This window comes from Pseudophryne corroboree, chromosome 4, assembly GCF_028390025.1.
Source record: "Pseudophryne corroboree isolate aPseCor3 chromosome 4, aPseCor3.hap2, whole genome shotgun sequence".
Classification (NCBI taxonomy): Eukaryota; Metazoa; Chordata; class Amphibia; order Anura; family Myobatrachidae; genus Pseudophryne; species Pseudophryne corroboree.
The window spans coordinates 324722529-324740412 of record NC_086447.1 but is presented as its reverse complement, the minus strand read 5'-3'; the positions used below and the strand labels follow the sequence as shown (position 1 = coordinate 324740412).

The following is a 17884-nucleotide window of genomic DNA, read 5'->3' as shown; positions in this document are numbered from 1 at the left end:
TCCCCATTTACCCACCTCACCAGGAGTACCTCCGATTTGTGGTACAGGACTGCCATTACCAATTCCAGACGTTGTCGTTTGGTCTGTCCACGGCACCGAGGGTATTTACCAAGGTAATGGCCGAAATGATGATACTCCTTCGAAAGAAGGGAGTTATAATTATCCCGTACTTGGACGATCTCCTTATAAAGGCGAGGTCCATGGAGCAGTTGTTGGTCGGAGTAGCACTATCTCAGGAAGTGCTGCAACAGCACGGCTGGATTCTTAATATCCCAAAGTCGCAGCTGGTTCCTACGACGCGTCTGCTGTTCTTGGGTATGATTCTGGACACAGAACAGAAGAAGGTGTTTCTTCCGGAGGAGAAGGCCAAGGAGTTGTCATCTCTGGTCAGAGACCTCCTGAAACCAAAACAGGTGTCGGTGCATCACTGCACGCGAGTCCTGGGAAAGATGGTAGCTTCTTACGAAGCAATTCCCTTCGGCAGGTTCCATGCAAGGATCTTTCAGTGGGATCTGTTAGACAAGTGGTTCGGATCGCATCTTCAGATGCATCGGCTGATCACCTTGTCCCCAAGGGCCAGGGTGTCTCTGCTGTGGTGGCTGCAGAGTGCTCATCTTCTCGAGGGCCGCAGATTCGGCATACAGGACTGGGTCCTGGTGACCACGGATGCAAGCCTCCGAGGTTGGGGGGCAGTCACTCAGGGAAGAAACTTCCAAGGACAATGGTCGAATCAGGAGACTTCCCTACACATAAATATTCTGGAACTAAAAGCTAAAAAGATATTGCGCCAGGTCAAGGGACCCTCAGGCGATAGCTGTGGACGCTCTAGTGACACCGTGGGTGTACCAGTCGGTTTATGTGTTCCCTCCTCTTCCTCTCATACCAAAGGTACTGAGGATAATAAGAAAGAGAGGAGTAAGAACTATACTCATCGTTCCGGATTGGCCAAGAAGAACTTGGTACCCGGAACTACAAGAAATGATCTCAGAGGACCCTTGGCCTCTGCCGCTCCGACAGGACCTGCTACAGCAGGGGCCCTGTCTGTTCCAAGACTTACCGCGGCTGCGTTTGACGGCATGGCGGTTGAACGCCGGATCCTAATGGAAAATGGCATTCCGGTTGAAGTTATTCCTACGCTGATAAAAGCTAGGAAGGATGTGACAGCAAAACATTATCACCGCATATGGCGAAAATATGTTGCTTGGTGTGAGGCTATGAAGGCCCCGACAGAGGAATTTCAGCTGGGTCGATTTCTGCACTTCCTACAGTCAGGAGTGACTATGGGCCTAAAATTGGGATCCATAAAAGTCCAGATTTCGGCCCTGTCTATTTTCTTTCAAAAAGAACTGGCTTCACTGCCTGAAGTTCAGACATTTGTTAAGGGAGTGCTGCATATTCAGCCCCCTTTTGTGCCTCCAGTGGCACCTTGGGATCTCAACGTTGTGTTGGATTTCCTAAAATCTCATTGGTTTGAGCCACTTCAGACCGTGGAGTTGAAATATCTCACGTGGAAAGTGGTCATGCTTTTGGCCTTGGCTTCGGCTAGGCGTGTGTCAGAATTGGCGGCTTTGTCATGTAAAAGCCCCCATCTGATCTTCCATATGGACAGGGCGGAATTGAGGACTCGTCCCCAATTTCTCCCTAAGGTGGTATCAGCGTTTCATTTGAACCAACCTATTGTCGTGCCTGCGGCTACTCGGGACTTGGAGGCTTCCAAGTTGCTGGACGTAGTCCGGGCCCTGAAAATCTATGTTTCCAGGACGGCTAGAGTCAGAAAAACTGACTCGCTGTTTATCCTGCATGCACCCAACAAGCTGGGTGATCCTGCTTCTAAGCAGACTATTGCTCGCTGGATCTGTTGCACGATTCAACTTGCACATTCTGCGGCTGGACTGCCGCATCCTAAATCAGTCAAAGCCCATTCCACGAGGAAGGTGGGCTCTTCTTGGGCGGCTGCCCGAGGGGTCTCGGCTTTACAACTATGCCGAGCTGCAACCTGGTCGGGATCAAACACGTTTGCAAAATTCTACAAGTTTGATACCCTCGCTGAGGAGGACCTTGAGTTTGCTCATTCGGTGCTGCAGAGTCATCCGCACTCTCCCGCCCGTTTGGGAGCTTTGGTATAATCCCCATGGTCCTTACAGAGTACCCAGCATCCACTAGGACGTCAGAGAAAATAAGAATTTACTCACCGGTAATTCTATTTCTCGTAGTCCGTAGTGGATGCTGGGAGCCCGTCCCAAGTGCGGACTTCTGCAATACTTGTATATAGTTATTGCTTAACTATAGGGTTATTGTTCTGAGCCATCTGTTTAATGAGGCTCAGCTGTTGTTCATACTGTTAACTGGGTATAGTTATCACAAGTTGTACGGTGTGATTGGTGTGGCTGGTATGAGTCTTACCCTGGATTCCAAATCCTTTCCTAGTAATGTCAGCTCTTCCGGGCACAGTTTCCCTAACTGAGGTCTGGAGGAGGGGCATAGAGGGAGGAGCCAGTGCACACCAGATGTAGTACCTAATCTTTCTTTAAAGAGTGCCCAGTCTCCTGCGGAGCCCGTCTATTCCCCATGTTCCTTACGGAGTACCCAGCATCCACTACGGACTACGAGAAATAGAATTACCGGTGAGTAAATTCTTCTTTTTTTTTTAATGCAAGCATCCATGTTTACACCATACCACATTCCTCATGCAAACGTACATATGTGTAAATTAAATACAGTATATTGCCTGTTGTAATAAAACACATTTACCAATAGTTTGCAGACGTGCAAAAACAGTAAGGCTGAGATCTTTTTTAATGTATTGAACAAAATAAAAGGAGGGAGGAAGATATACTGCAGGCAATCTGTGCAATGGAACAACATGCACAAATCTACTGCACTCCAATAGACTGTGAGTCAGTGTAGTGCTGCTGAACTGTTCAGAAAGCTAAGTACCAAATACAGGGTCTAATTCAGACCTGATCACAGCAGCAAAATTTTTCTCTAATGGGCAAAACCATGTGCAGTGTAGGTGGGGGGCAGATATAACATGTGCAGAAAGAGTTAGATTTGGGTGGGGTGTGTTTAAACTGAAATCTAAATTGCAATGTAAAAATAACGCAGCCAGTATTTACCCTGACAAAAACAAAATAACATATCCAAATCTAACTCAAGACACAAATTAATTTGAAATATTCCTGACATTTGTCAAAATTTCACAAATGGTTGATTCAATTTACTCATAGCTAATAGTCATGTTTTGCTAAGTTTATGCAATCAGAAATAATGTATTTTGTCATTTTCTATTAGAATAATGTTATTTTATTATGAACATTGTTACTTTAACTAGTGCAGAATAATAAAAAAGACAAAATAAACTGGCCTTTTGAAATGTGTAAACGATCCATGGACTGAACACTGTTCTCTAACTTCTTACAGTATCTTTTCCTGTGTGACCCTGTCACCTACTGGTTATGTTGGTTATCACAGCTCTTGTGGTTTACAGTCCTAACACAGCAAACATGTTTGACATATTTTGCAGATAAAAACGGGTGCTCAAGCAGGTGAACAACATGTCCCGCATGTCCCACTGGCTCCAACGAAGCCGAATGTCCCTCATTCACATTTCCACCATAGCCTTTATTTTTCTTCTGAATCTGAATCTGCTGAACACCATTTTCTGGTATCTCCTAAAAAACAAGCTGTCAAGAGGTCATTGACTGGTGAACCTGTACTGCCCAGTTTGCCTGCTAATGTCCCAATATGTCCTGGGAAAAAAATACACTTCTAACTTGTTTCAATGATGTGAAAAATCTTGCAATAATTATGTAACCTTATTTCGGTATCACGACTCTGGGTCGACACCAATTAGGTCGACATCCCCCAAAAAAAGGTCGACATGGGTTTTTCAAAAAATTTTCTTTCTCAACTTTTTCATACTTTACGATCCATGTGGACTACGATTGGGAATGGTAACCTGTGCTGAAAGCAGCGGCAGTGCAGCGAGGCACCTTGCCCACAGGGATGCCGTGCACTAATTGGGGTTCCTGGTCACTTGACAGAGAAAACTACACAAAAAAACATGAAAAACCAATGTCGACTTTTTTATGTCAACCTTTTTTCATGTCAACCTTGTTCACGTCGACCTAATGTACGTGTCGACCTAGCCACTGTCGACCAATGGGTGTCGACCTAATTGGTGTCGACCCTGCATCCCATACCCTCTTATTTCACCCACATGGTTGTTGTAGTTTATTAAAAGGTGCAAACCCCTAATAATATTTTGACCTAAACATATACCATCTGACAAAAGTAAATTAGTTTAATATATTCTTACTGTTTATATTCTTAAGATACAGCTGGACAACTCAGATTTTCTCTGATTTCTGTTCTACTGATGTTACTCAATTATCTGAGGTGCTCAATTTATCTCCCAATAATCCCTTTTATTGGGAATCAAATCTCACTGGTTTTTTTTTCTCTTAAGTAATCCCTCTTTTAGGGCTATGGAAAAGATGTATAATGAAAAATTAATCAACTGGTATCAAGATTGCCTACAGTATTTGGGTCAGACCCCATACCTAGAACTCAGTTTAATAATGTGGTTGTTTTTAGCAAAAATGCACTTTTTTTTCCAATATGCACTGATAGTGAGTACCGGAATGTCAGCTAAAGTAAATGGAGAGTCATTTATAAACAGAAAATAACATTAGATTTCTGCTTCCCTGTTACATTGACCTGGAAAGTTGTGTACTCTCGGACAGTAGCACATAATTGTAGATTCATAAACAAAGTGCAGGAGGAGCTCTCTCGCTACTCTATGCTTCAAACTTATGCTATGTACTAAGCAGTGAAAAAAGTGGAGAAGTGAGCCAATGGAGAAGTTGCCCATGGCAACCAATCAGCTGCTCTGTATACTTTTATGGTATGAAAATTCTTAATGTTACATCAATACTGATTGGCTGCCATGGGCAACTTCTCCACTGGCTCACTTCTCCACTTTTATCACTGCTTAGTACATGTCTCCCTTATTTATCTGCTAGAGCATGAATTATCTTGCTTGACTTTCCTCCTACCTGCTTGACATACCCAATTCATACACAAATGCCTCTTATAATGTATTTGATTTTACAATCTCTATAAGTACCTCTCTTTGGCTGTTTGGGGTATGTATTCTGTATCTTATAAATGCTAAGTAATTAAAGTGTATAAAATTCGAACATTTTGGTTGTAGTAGTAAATGCTTAGGAAAAGTTACTTTAGGACAAATATTTGATTTTACATTTACGGTAGTGCTAGTCCTGCATTTACGCCAGTTTTAAACCACTGACTTCTACATATTAAGCCAATTATTTACTGTCATTGCTCAATGATGCAAATACACAGGTATCCATAACAACCAATCACCAATTCGCTTTTATTTGTCCATTGCAATTTATCTGAAGACATTTAATATCAGAATACTATGATCTTCATTTTGCACCTTTCAGCAATGTTATTAAATTACCCTTACTGAGTTAATTATACAATTTGTAAAAATAAGTCAAAATTAGAGATGAGCGGGTTCGGATTTACTCGGTTCTTTACGCCAGAATTATCGCCATTTCTTATTTTCTGGATTCTTCTTATTGGTTAACCAAAACACGTGACGTCCGATAGCCAATAAGGAGATTCGGGTAAATCCGAGTAAAACCGAACTCGCTCATCTCTAGTCAAAATACAACTAATGGCTTTCTGACAAATCATTTTGGTGAATGGTAAAGGGGCCCATACATTAACAATCTATCGACAAAATCCTGTGTTTTGCCTATGATTGTGTCTGATGATCGGCAAAATCCAACATGATGGAAATTCTCGATTTGCCAATTCCGATCCAAAAATGATTGTAATTGTCAAGTTGGAGATTTTGAACATGTTGGATTTTGCCAGATTGGCCATTGGAGAATTGGGGATTCACCCCTTTAGCCACAATAGTCATTCTACAGATTAGAAAGCATTCAAGAGAAACTTTGTTGCCTTAAATCCAGAGGCTAAAATGTATGGTATACACACACTTCAAACATGTGGGAAAAAAAGGGACTAGGGTACTTAATTTCATTGATACTAGCATGTACTGCTAGAATTACAGGTGCTGACCTAGTCATTAACTGCTGGGTATAAATTAATTTTAGGAGACAGCCAGTGTACAGTTAATATGTATGTCTTTCCCCCAAGTTAACAGAAATTGCACATTGCATGGTGAAGTGATATTACATCAACATGCGTTTTAGCTGTAACATTTTACATGTCTCCTAAAGTTAAACAGATTACTAAAACTCACTGGTGCTAATTTCTTTACTAATAAAGTTTGACAACAAAATGTTTGTTTTTGTATTCTTTTTAAAATAGTGATTATTTACTAACTAGGACAAATAGGGGACCATGATGCTTTTAGTATGAGTAAATGTGACTATTTAGCAACAAGCACACACATACTGTAGACGTAAACCCACATTTTGCTTTTTTAAACGTCCTGATTAGAGCGCTCTACGCAACCTTTGTGGGAATGGGTCCACATAGAAATGTGTATGGTGTATAAAGAAGAACTGTCATCTGCTTACTACTATTTTACAACCGGCCTATCAACTCTTTATTTTTTTCTTCTTCTTGTAAAATACAGTTGAACTTTATTTATAATGGAAAAAAAGCGCCCTGTAGCCCACTGAGCTGTGAGGTGATTGGTCCATTGCAGCCTGGATAATTGAACAGTGCTCCCAATGCATGACTCAGCAAAATTTCCAATATATCTGGCACATAGGAATCTCAAACGGATTGGGTACGAAATCCCAGCAGTTACCATCCCAGTGGTCAGGATGCCGACAGTAGCATCCAGACGGTCAAAACCCAGATGGATCCTGGTAAGTATTTTGACCCTAACCCACGCCTCCTACAGCCTAACCCTAACACCATCAGCCTAACCCTCCCATTAGTGCCTAACCCTAACCTCTATACTTATCTTCGGGATCTATCAGGATTCTGACCATTGGAAACCTGCTATTGGCATTCTGACTGTTGGGATCCCGACTGCTGGGATCCTGACAGCTTCCCTCTCAAATAAATAAAAATCTAGTATAGGGTGAAGCATCCCATTTAATAAAGCAAAAGGTATTGTTTATAAATGAAATCACACTGGTATGTACACACGGGGAGATGTGTTCTTATGATTTTGACTATATAGTCTAAATCGTAAGAAAAGTTAGTGCAGATCGCAAGGTGAAAGTCACCTTGCGATCCCGATTCGATGCCGATGCGCGGTCCCGCACGGTCGGCATCGCAAGCATAGATAGACTGCAGGCAAGTCAATTTTGGCTATCTCATAGAAAAACTGACACTTAGCCAAAATCACACATAGTCAGTATCACAAGCACTCTCATTATGTGCTTGCGATGCCGACCTAGCCCCTGTCGCATAGTGAGAATCGGGCATAGCCCAAATCTCACCGTGTGTATGGGCCTAAAAAGCTGTATGCACGCTGTTTGTTTATTTGTTCTTACTTCAATTCCAAGGTATGAAATTAGAACAAAGTTAGTGTACTGTGTTTAAAAAACAAGCTTGTGGATTGGAATAATAAGGGTTAAACATGACTTTTAGAATCTCAGTGCAAGGACTTTTCTTTTTCTTTGTAGTAACATTTATTTTTATTTTTATAAATTGTTTATTTAAAGGGTAATGGGCCCTACACACTGGCAGATAAAACAGAACGATATGAACGTTCTTGTTCATAAATGAACAAGAACTCGTTCATATATATCGTTCTGTGTGTAGACACCAGCGATTAACGATGCACGGCCCGCGCTCGTTAATCGTTGGTGCCCCGTCGCTTAGGCATGCAGGCTAATATGGACGAGACTGTCCATATTAGCATGCAGTGCTATGGCGCCGGGTGACGGGGGAGTGAAGAAACTTCACTCTCCCCGTCACCCCGCCCCCCCCCCCCGGGTCGCCCGTCGGCCGTATCCGCTGTCGGGCAGCTCGGCGGCGGATCGGTATGAGTGTAGAGCCCATAAGATGTAGAAAAGGACAAATCTGAAGTTTCAAATAACACACAAAGACAACAGCATATGAATGATGCACTGAAATAAACAATAATAGTACCTAATATGTGATTGCTCACACCTTTTGATTCATTGCTAGTACCAATTTATGGGCTCTTTCTACTTCCTATTGTTTATATATATATATTTTAATTTCACACTTATCATAATAGATTATTATTAAACATTATATTTTAACATCATAGATATTTAACTCAAGCGTGCCCCCCAAAAAGTGTTTTTGGTTTCTTTCTCTTTACCTCTTGAGCAAAAGAACATCCCTGTTAATATTTATACAGTATAATTGTTATATACAGTATCACTTCTCCACACAGTCACTGTCTTACAAGCTTTGGGTCAGACACATTCTCAACAGGGATTTGTGGTTCAAAGATGTTTATTGTTTAGAACAGTTTTTGTATGTATTTAATTTCCCTTTCAGTTTTGTTCTACACTTGCCTTCATAATAAATTCACAATACACTATGTGTTGATATTAACAGACAGTTTAATTTCCTTTAATTTGCATGCCAACCAAAGCCATCGTTATTTCAAATAATTACTGTGTTTTTATGAGATTCTCATTTAAGCATGTCCTACAGGATGGATCTGTTGGCTAAAGGGGGGTACACACGGAGAGATCCGTGCTAGCTGACCAGATTGCTTAGAAATTAAGTGCGGATCTCTCTGTGTGTATGCCCCATAGCGATAGTGATGTGCGGCCCCACGCATCGCTATCGCTGACTCTAGATTGGCCTGCATGCACAATATAGACTGCTCACTTCATTGCTGGGTGAAGTGAGCGTTCCCCCCTCATCCCCCTCCCTCGCTCGGCGCACATCGCGCTGTGTGCTGAGCGGGGGAGAGATGTGTGCTGAGCGTTCTGTGCTAGATTGCTCAGCACACATCTCTGTACACATCGATATGCGTATATGGCCCTTAAGGTATCATTAGATTGTGCATAATAGAAAGGAATATCTTATGACGGCGCACATACTTTCAACAATGGGACACATAAAACATAATTTTTATTATTTTAGTTAAAATTGCAAATATAAAACCCAAGGGGGATCAGTACTAAATCCCGCTGGTCGAAATACCAACGCCGGAATCCCGACCACACAATCCCGACAGGGGTGGCGAGCGGAACGCAGCCCCTTGCGGGCTCGCTTTGCTCGCCACACTACGGGCACTATTATATTCTCCCTCTATAGGTGTCGTGGACACCCACGGAGGGAGAATATGTCGGGATTGTGCTGGTCGGGATTCCGGCATCGGTATTTCGACCGCCGGGATTCCGTCTGGCGGGATCTTGACCGCTTCCCACCCAAGGTGATATGAAAAGTTATAGTAAATATAAATTAAAATATCTGTTAAAAATGAGTCTAATGGCCTGATTATTTATAGTGTTCCCAGTCTGGGGCTAGTAAGACACATTTCACCTCCTAAGAGTTGTCTGTGGATCAGATCTGACACAATATTTGAAGTATCAATTTTGTTAATAAGACAAAAAAATTGTATCCAATAAAGACTGTGTAAGAATGAAGTTCCTATGTCAGCTACCACAGGACACAAAGGGGTCAATCCAATTCCATGCAAAGTTCGCGTGGGTGTTTTAGTGCTGCAACAGCCACAGTGTACTGCAGCCCGAACTGGCACAAAACTGCTCAGAGCCCCGAGAGGGCTGTGAGCAAAATTTGATGAGTTCAGTCTCATAGCAGACTGTGAGGGGCGCAAGATTTGGTGCCATTGCCAGCATTTTAATGCCACAGTAACAGCAATTCGCACACTTCATTCACTCAGAATTGGATTGATCCCAAAGTGTGTGTAATGCTGCAAAGCACTTGCATACACCTGTAATGAGTGTGACTTATCTATGGGGGGGTGGGGGGGTGGGGGGGGAGTATGAGACATTATAAAGCAGCATGAAAGGGGACGTACCTCCCAACTGTTGCTGCATTCAGGATAGGATACTTGTGTAAGTGTCACAAAGATCTCTATCCGTTCTATGACTTCACACTTCACCCCCCTTCCACCATTCCAAGTCTTTCTAAGGGCCCTGCACGTACAGCTTTTCTTCTCCATGGTCAACTGCCTCACACTTTTGGGGCTGATGTACAAAGCCTTAGTGAGTGATAAAGTGAAGAGAGATAAACTACCAACCAATCAGCTCCTGTCATTTTTTAAACACAGTCGGTGACATGGCAGTTAGGAGCTGATTAGCTGGTACTTTATCTCGCTTCACTTTATCACTCTCCAAGGCTTAGTACATATTCCCCAGTATCAATGAAAATTGACTCTAGGGTACATATTTACTAAGGTCACGATTTAATTTGAGTTTGTATTTTTCTTCTAAGTGTGATCTCGGGAATTTACTAAACACAAATCTCAGCAGTGTTGGGGCTATTCGTATTGTTTTTCCCGGCAGAGTTCACAAATACGAATGAATAGACCATCGGTCAAACACGGCTGTTATTTGATACAACTCGGTAATTTACTAAGAATTCGTATTCTCAATCACTGCCGACAATAGCCAAACTCTGCCAGGAAAGCATAGAGTTCGTAATAAAAAGGAGCTTTCAAATAGACCTGCTTTTTGCTGACGTGTTCAGATAGTAATGCACAGATTAGTGAGATCCGTGCATGCTTATCTGTGGAAAGGGGTCTGAAATAGTTAAAAATCATTTAAAAAAATTGCGTGGGCTCCCTCCTCCTAAGCATAACCAGCCCCGGGCTCTTTGAGCTGGCCCTGGTTGGTTAAATACCGGGGGGAAAATTGACTCCTGTCAATCAGGAGTAGCGCACCAGCTAGAATGGGGGATCGCACTCCTCCATTCTGGCCTATGATGGGAACTTTGCGGTCTGCGGTTAACCGCAGGGTTAATTGGGGTCACTCTTGTGGGTGACCCCAATTAACTTCGTGGTTAACCGCAGACCGCAAAGTTCCCATCATAGGCCAGAATGGAGGAGCGCGATCCCCCAGTCTAGCCGGTGCGCTACTCCCGATTGACAGGCTAGTAGCGCACAGCCAATTAGGAGAGCACCATAACGTGGCACTCCCTGATTGGCTGCGGGGATCTCCAGTGACAGGAGTCACGGGAGGTTCCGGCATTCAGTGAAAGAGGTTCCATGTGTAAACATGGAACCCCTTTAGTGGCGTGGATCGGGTTTTCGGTTTGTTTTTGACAAGGCCGTGGATTACTTCTGGATCGAAGAGGACCAACCATCACTGGATAATAGGCGAGTATATTGGAATTTTGGATTTACAGGTAAATGTTTGGATTCTACATGGAGAAGGGGACGTGATTGGTCGGCGTGGGATGTAGGTAAGTATGTATGATTATGAGTGTGTATGTATGTTGCTGCAGATGCAGTGGGCCTATTTTGGGGTGTGGGTCTGAAGCTGCAGCTCCATCAGCCCCATTGTTATTCCTACTCTGGGAACACACAGCAGCCAAAGGGCAGAGCCTCCCATTGGATGTAACCTGTGTGGGAGGGTGTTTCTCGCCCAATCAGCTGTGGGCTAGGTGTGATAGACCTGCCGCTAGCCCAATGAGAGCTCCAAGCCACGCCTAGCGTTATCCACAGAGTCACAGAGTGACAGATCTGGGCTATTATATATTATATTAAAATAATACAAAGAGGATACTTATGACACATTCTGTGTTATGTAGATCCTCTTTATATTATTCTAATCATTTTAATACATTAAATTATCTTGGGAGGCACTGATAGTGGTGCCTTCCGTTGATAATGGGAACGGGAAAAAAATCAGGGGGTGGGGCCTAGCAGTGGGCTGTAAAAGTCCATAAAAAAAACCCACTGAAAGCGGCACATATACTGCCTCGTTGACAGGGACGGACTTTCAGCCCTCATTAAAGAGTGCCCCTGTCAGCGAGGCACATGTGATTTGACAGTAGATCAAGTGCTGGATCCACTGTCCAATCACCCGTACGTGGCGGGGGGAAGATGTGGTGGGACCCGGTGGATGGCGGAGAAACAGTGCGCTGTGCTACTAACTGCGTTCCCGCTAAGTCATTTTAGCGGGATGCCACTCCCTGCCCATTTTTTTTTAACTCTTTATTTATTCCAGGAGAGACAAAAATAATATACAAACAGATTCAGTTGTACAACATCAAAGTGAAAACCAGTCTCCGTGGAGTTTTTAAAAAAAATCTTCAGTGTACAGATAAACAAACAAAGAAGTCCTACAAGAGGGGACCTATTACGAGAGAGAGAGAAACAAGGAGGAGCAGAAGGAAGAGAAAAGAAGGGGGGTGGGGCGGGGGAAAGTAGAAAAGAAGAAGTACAGATGCAAAGAGCAGGGCCGATTTAGGCCATGAGGAGGGAAGTATACCAAGGATAACAGTATATAATGTATAAATATACCAATATAGATATATGTATATGAGTCAGGCATTGGGCAATAACTATCTAACATTGAGCAGAGCCAGATGGCATCCGGAGGGAGGATCCAGGAACAGTATGGCATTGGCTAGGTATACGTAAGTAGGATGAACATAGGAATATGTCGCATATCAGTGTGGGGGTGACATCATAAGCAACCAGGGGCCCCAGACGAGTTCGAATTTATGGGTATAGTCATGCAGATAATAAGTAATCTTCTCCATATTGGCCACGAACCAAATATAATTGTACAGGGCAGGGATAGTAGGCGCAGCGGGGGCCTTCCAATTTTTAGCGATTAAAGATATAGCAGCCACAAAAATATGGGAAAACAGTTTATTTAGGAGAGGGTCAAGATCTGGAAACGGTCAGGCCAATAAAAATACCCATGGGTCCAGTGCAAGCCCCAATCTAGAGAGAGATTTCAACAGATCGAGTACTTTATTCCAGAACCGAGCTATATGTGGACAAGTCCACCAAATATGGAATAAAGTTCCCCGCTGACCGCAACCCCGCCAACAAACAGGAGTAGCAGAAGGGAACATCCTAGACAATTTGTCCGGGGTGTAATACCACCGATAATATAGTTTATAGGATGTCTCCTTGAGTCGGGTAGAGATAGAGCTTTTAGCTATGCCCTCCCGTACCTCCTCCCAACAGGCATCGTCTGGTGGGGGACCCAGGTCCCACTCCTGCTCATGGCGCGTCCGCGGCCCTGAGGAAACTCCAATCAACATAGTATAGATCATTGAGATTAGCCCACCACCTATGGGTTTTTTAGTACACAAGCATTCGAATGAGGTAAGTTCCCGTAAAACGTCAGCTTGAGGCAGGGAAAGAAGGAAATGTCGGATCTGAAAGTATTCAAAAAAAGGAGGGGAGAGAGAGGAAAACTTACTTTTGATATCGTCTAACGACATCCAGTGGCCTTGGAGCGAGAGATCATATACCACGTGAACCCCAGCACTAAACCAGGATGTAAAACGAGAAGATGAAACCCCATCGGGGAAGGCAGGGTTGTCCCAGAGGGGGGTGAGGGGGGAGTAGGGGGAAGACAAATTATATTTCCTAAGAGATTTATGCCAGATAGAAAGATGGAATTTTAGAGAGGGAAAAGGGTTTGTGAGAGTGGGCCAATACGGACCGCCCAGACCCCACAGCGAAGCCAGTGAGCGGAGCACCAGTGAAAGAGCTGCTAGATCAACCCAGGCAATAGAGCCTCGGGGCACAAAAGAAGCCACCAATTGACTCAGATGGCTAGCGAGATAATAAAGTTTAACATTGGGGAATCCCCGACCTCCCTCAGAGCGCGGGAGCCGAAGTACATGAAAAGCTGTCCGTGGGGATTTATCGTTCCAGACAAACCTTACAAATGAGGACTGGGCGTCCCTAAGGACCCTCTCCGGAACCTTCACAGGTAAAGTTTGAAAAAGGTAGAGAAGTTGTGGCATTACTGTCATTTTAAGAGCAATAATCCTACCTAGCCAGGATATAATATGGGACCTCCATTTAGCCAGGTCTGTTTTAATCTTAGTAAGTAGCCGCGGGAAGTTTTCTGAGTATAAAGAGTTATAGTGGTAAGTAATATAGACACCCAGATATTTAATCTTAGTGGTCTGCCAACGAAGGTCATATGAGGACTGCAGGGTGCGTTTAAGATATCCAGAAACATGTAATAACATAGCTTCAGATTTATCAAAATTGATTTTGTAGCCCGACAGGGAGCCATATTCCTTAATGATCTGATACAAGGCGGGGAGAGAAGATTGCGGCTGGGTTAAAGACAACAGTACGTCGTCAGCAAATAGCGAAATCTTAAACTCCTGGGAGCTCGTCTTCACTCCCCGAATTCCGTCAGAGTTCCTTATCATAGCAGCCAGAGGTTCTATGACCATGGCAAACACTAGGGGGGAGAGAGGACACCCCTGTCTCGTTCCGTTAGATAATGGGAAGGGAGGGGATAATATTCCGTTAGTGAGAACCTTAGCTATGGGGGAGGTGTAGAGGGCAGAGACTCCCGTTAAAAATTCAGCCGATATCCCAAATGCCTGCAGAGTCTGAAACAGGAAAGGCCACGAAATACGATCGAACGCCTTTTCGGTGTTGAGTGAGAGGATAATTGAAGGGGAGTGTCTGCAGTTTAACAAATGGATAAGGTCTATCGCTCTCCTAGTGTTGTCCCTGGCCTGACGACCAGGGATAAATCCCACCTGGTCGTAATGTATCAAACTAGGGAGCACACCGTTGAGGCGGGAAGCTAAAATTTTGGCATAAAGTTTAATATCCAAATTCAATAGGGATATCGGCCGATAATTAGCACAGTCCCGAGGATCCCTGCCCTCCTTGTGGATAACTATTACCCAGGCCTCCAGCATAGTGCTTGGGAACTGGGCGCCATGCAGAACCGCGTTAAACAAGACTCTAAGGTGAGGGATCAAAATGGAGCCAAATTTTTTGTAATATAAAGCTGAGAAGCCATCAGGGCCCGGGGCTTTAGAGGATTTAAAATTTTTCAAGACAGCAGCAATTTCCTCGTCGGTTATATCCTTATTCAGCTCCAAGGAGTCGAATTCAGACAGCCGGGGGAGATCAGCCCTACGTAGAAATTCTGAAATTAAAACATCTGGGGGGCCCGGGCCCGAGGGGGCTGACTCTAAGTTATAGAGTTTAGCATAATAGTCCCGAAACACCCTATTTATGGCATCTGGGGCATATGTAACTTCGCCAGAATCAGTATGCACTGCCAGAATATTTTTCCGCGACCGCTGTGTCCTGAGGCGGGATGCCAAGAGTCTATCGGCTTTGTCTCCTTTCTCATAAAAGGTCTGGTTAAGCCTCTGGAGAGTCTTCGTCGTGCGCTCCGACAGGGAGAGTAAGATCGCAGATCTTGCTTCCAGCAAAGCCTCTAAATTGGCTGGGGTTAGGGGATAGTTTGTGTCGTCTCTCAAGGCTCTGGAGTTTGGTAGAGAGTGAAAGGAAGCTAGCTTCCAGAGTCTTTTTGAACCTGATCAAATGGCCACGTAGAACAGCCTTATGTGCTTCCCATAAGGTAATAGGCGAAATCTCCGGGAGGTAATTAAGTAGAAAATAGTCCGTAAGGCAACTCTTAATCTGGTCAGTAACTTCCGGACTATGCAATAGGGAATCATTCAGCCGCCAAGAGGCAGGGGGGGGCGGGGGGGGGGCGGGGGGTAATGGAATGGAGATCGACCGAGATCGGGCAATGGTCAGACCATATCATAGGATGAATACGGGCAGATTTCAATTTAGAGGATAGGTCCCAGCTAAGTAGGATCATGTCTATCCTGGAGTAGGTTTTGTGGACAGGGGAATAAAAAGTATAGTCCCTAGTCAGGGGATCAGTCAATCTATATGAGTCATAAAGTAGGTGAAGTTTCAAAAGTTCTGACAGTACAAGAGATGACGAGCGTTTACGGTTAGAAGGGGAAGGAGAAGAGGGGAAGGATCTATCTAACGAAGCATCGAGAACCTCATTAAAGTCTCCTGCTACTATAAGCTCACCCTTACCAAGTCTGGTCAGATGTGAATTCAAGCTCCTAAAGAAGGTGGCCTGGTTCTGGTTCAGAGCATAGGTGGTCATTCCGAGTTGTTCGCTCGGTAATTTTCTTTGCATCGCAGCGATTTTCCGCTAATTGCGCATGCGCAATGTTCGCACTGCGACTGCGCCAAGTAAATTTGCTATGCAGTTAGGAATTTTACTCACGGCATTACAAGGTTTTTTCTTCGTTCTGGTGATCGTAATGTGATTGACAGGAAGTGGGTGTTTCTGGGCGGAAACTGGCCGTTTTATGGGTGTGTGTGAAAAAACGCTGCCGTTTCTGGGAAAAACTCGGGAGTGTCTGAAGAAACGGGGGAGTGTCTGGGCGACTGCTGGGAGTGTTTGTGACGTCAAACCAGGAACTAAACTGACTGAACTGATCGCAGTTGCCGAGTAAGTCTGGAGCTACTCAGAAACTGCTAAGAAGTGTCTATTCGCAATTCTGCTAATCTTTCGTTCGCAATTTTACTATGCTAAGATTCACTCCCAGTAGGCGGTGGCTTAGCGTGTGCAAAGCTGCTAAAAGCAGCTTGCGAGCGAACAACTCGGAATGAGGGCCATAGACATTAACAAGAGTACAAAGGATATTGTTTAGCTTCCCAATAAGAATAAGCCATCTACCCGATTTATCTACATGACTGTCCAAAAACTCGAACGTAAGGTGGGCGGCTAATAAGATGGAGACTCCTCTCTTTTTATGTGTAGCGTCACATGCATGAAATCTAAGGGGGTAGGACTTAGATTTTAAATCAGGATGAAGAGATTTCTTAAAGTGGGTTTCCTGTAAAAATACTATATCCCCTTTAGCCTGCTTGAGGGAGAGGAAGAGCTTAGTGCGTTTGGTGGGGCTGTTCAAACCTTTAACGTTATGTGAGAATATCCTAAGAGCCATGACTGGTGGGTTTTCGGATCGCTTCGCCTCCTCCCTCCGGACTCTGCACCCCTGCAACAAACTGAAACAAGAATATCATAAACAGACATGGCAAACGGCATAAATCCTTAAACATCTGGACAAGAAGAAAAAGACAAAGGGACAAGAGTAACAAGATTCGAGAAAAGTAGGAAAGAAGGGAAGGTTGGAGACCACAAGAAATCACATCTGGCCTAACGTGCCGGTCAGGAAACAATAGAGAAGGGTCACTAAGTGACAATAACCGGACTCGGGTATAAGACCCTACCATGGGGACGCGGCCCGGCCGGGCCAGGTGCATCTAGGACAATGGACACCAACTATCATGCATCCTGAGTCCAGGGACCAGTGTTAAAGGGGGAAAGAATGGGACAAATTTTCCTAAATCCCAATATCATACATGGTAACCGGGAAAGCACAAGTAACCTCCCTGGGCAAAAACAGATATCACCTTAAACAGGCTATGGAACTAACAAACAACAAAACAAAAGGTGTCAGTTCAATTATAAAGAGGTACATTGCCCGTAAGGGGAGACCCAGCCCTCCTCCTCCCCAGTACGTACGGAGATAGTGGGAAAAACCGAAAACCTACAGACAGGAGCGACATACGGGGGAAACAGGGCTGGTAGGCATAGTGGGAAAAGAGAAAGGTTACAATTCCACCACTTATACATATGCAGAAACAACAGAATATAAGATTAAACAACAAATAAACCCATAAGGCATCAGGTGGGAGGACCAGCAGAGGCAGATTTCCGTGTAGAAGGCACTCTTGTCCAATCCATATTCAGTGAGCGTCTGGGAGTGGCAATCGACTCTGTGGGAGAGATCTCGGCCATCCGCTGCGGAGACTCAGATAGGGCCGGTGGAGGAGAGAGGCCAAAAGCATGCAAGAGTCCTTTAGCTTCGGTCAGATCCCTAGCCAAGTGGAGGCGGTTGTGATGCCACATCAGAA

General features: G+C 44.2%; 1 protein-coding gene across 1 annotated transcript in view; it reads left to right on the top strand.

Annotated features, from left to right (window-relative positions):
- Positions 1–6340, top strand: part of AHSG (alpha 2-HS glycoprotein) — a 33439-nt gene extending 27099 nt beyond the window's left edge. Inside the window, exon 7 of the mRNA XM_063916359.1 lies at positions 3524–6340. Within this exon, the coding sequence (XP_063772429.1) occupies positions 3524–3772 (249 nt within the window). The 3' untranslated portion in view covers positions 3773–6340. The remainder of the gene's footprint in view (positions 1–3523) is intronic.
- The last annotated feature ends 11544 nt before the right edge of the window (positions 6341–17884 follow it).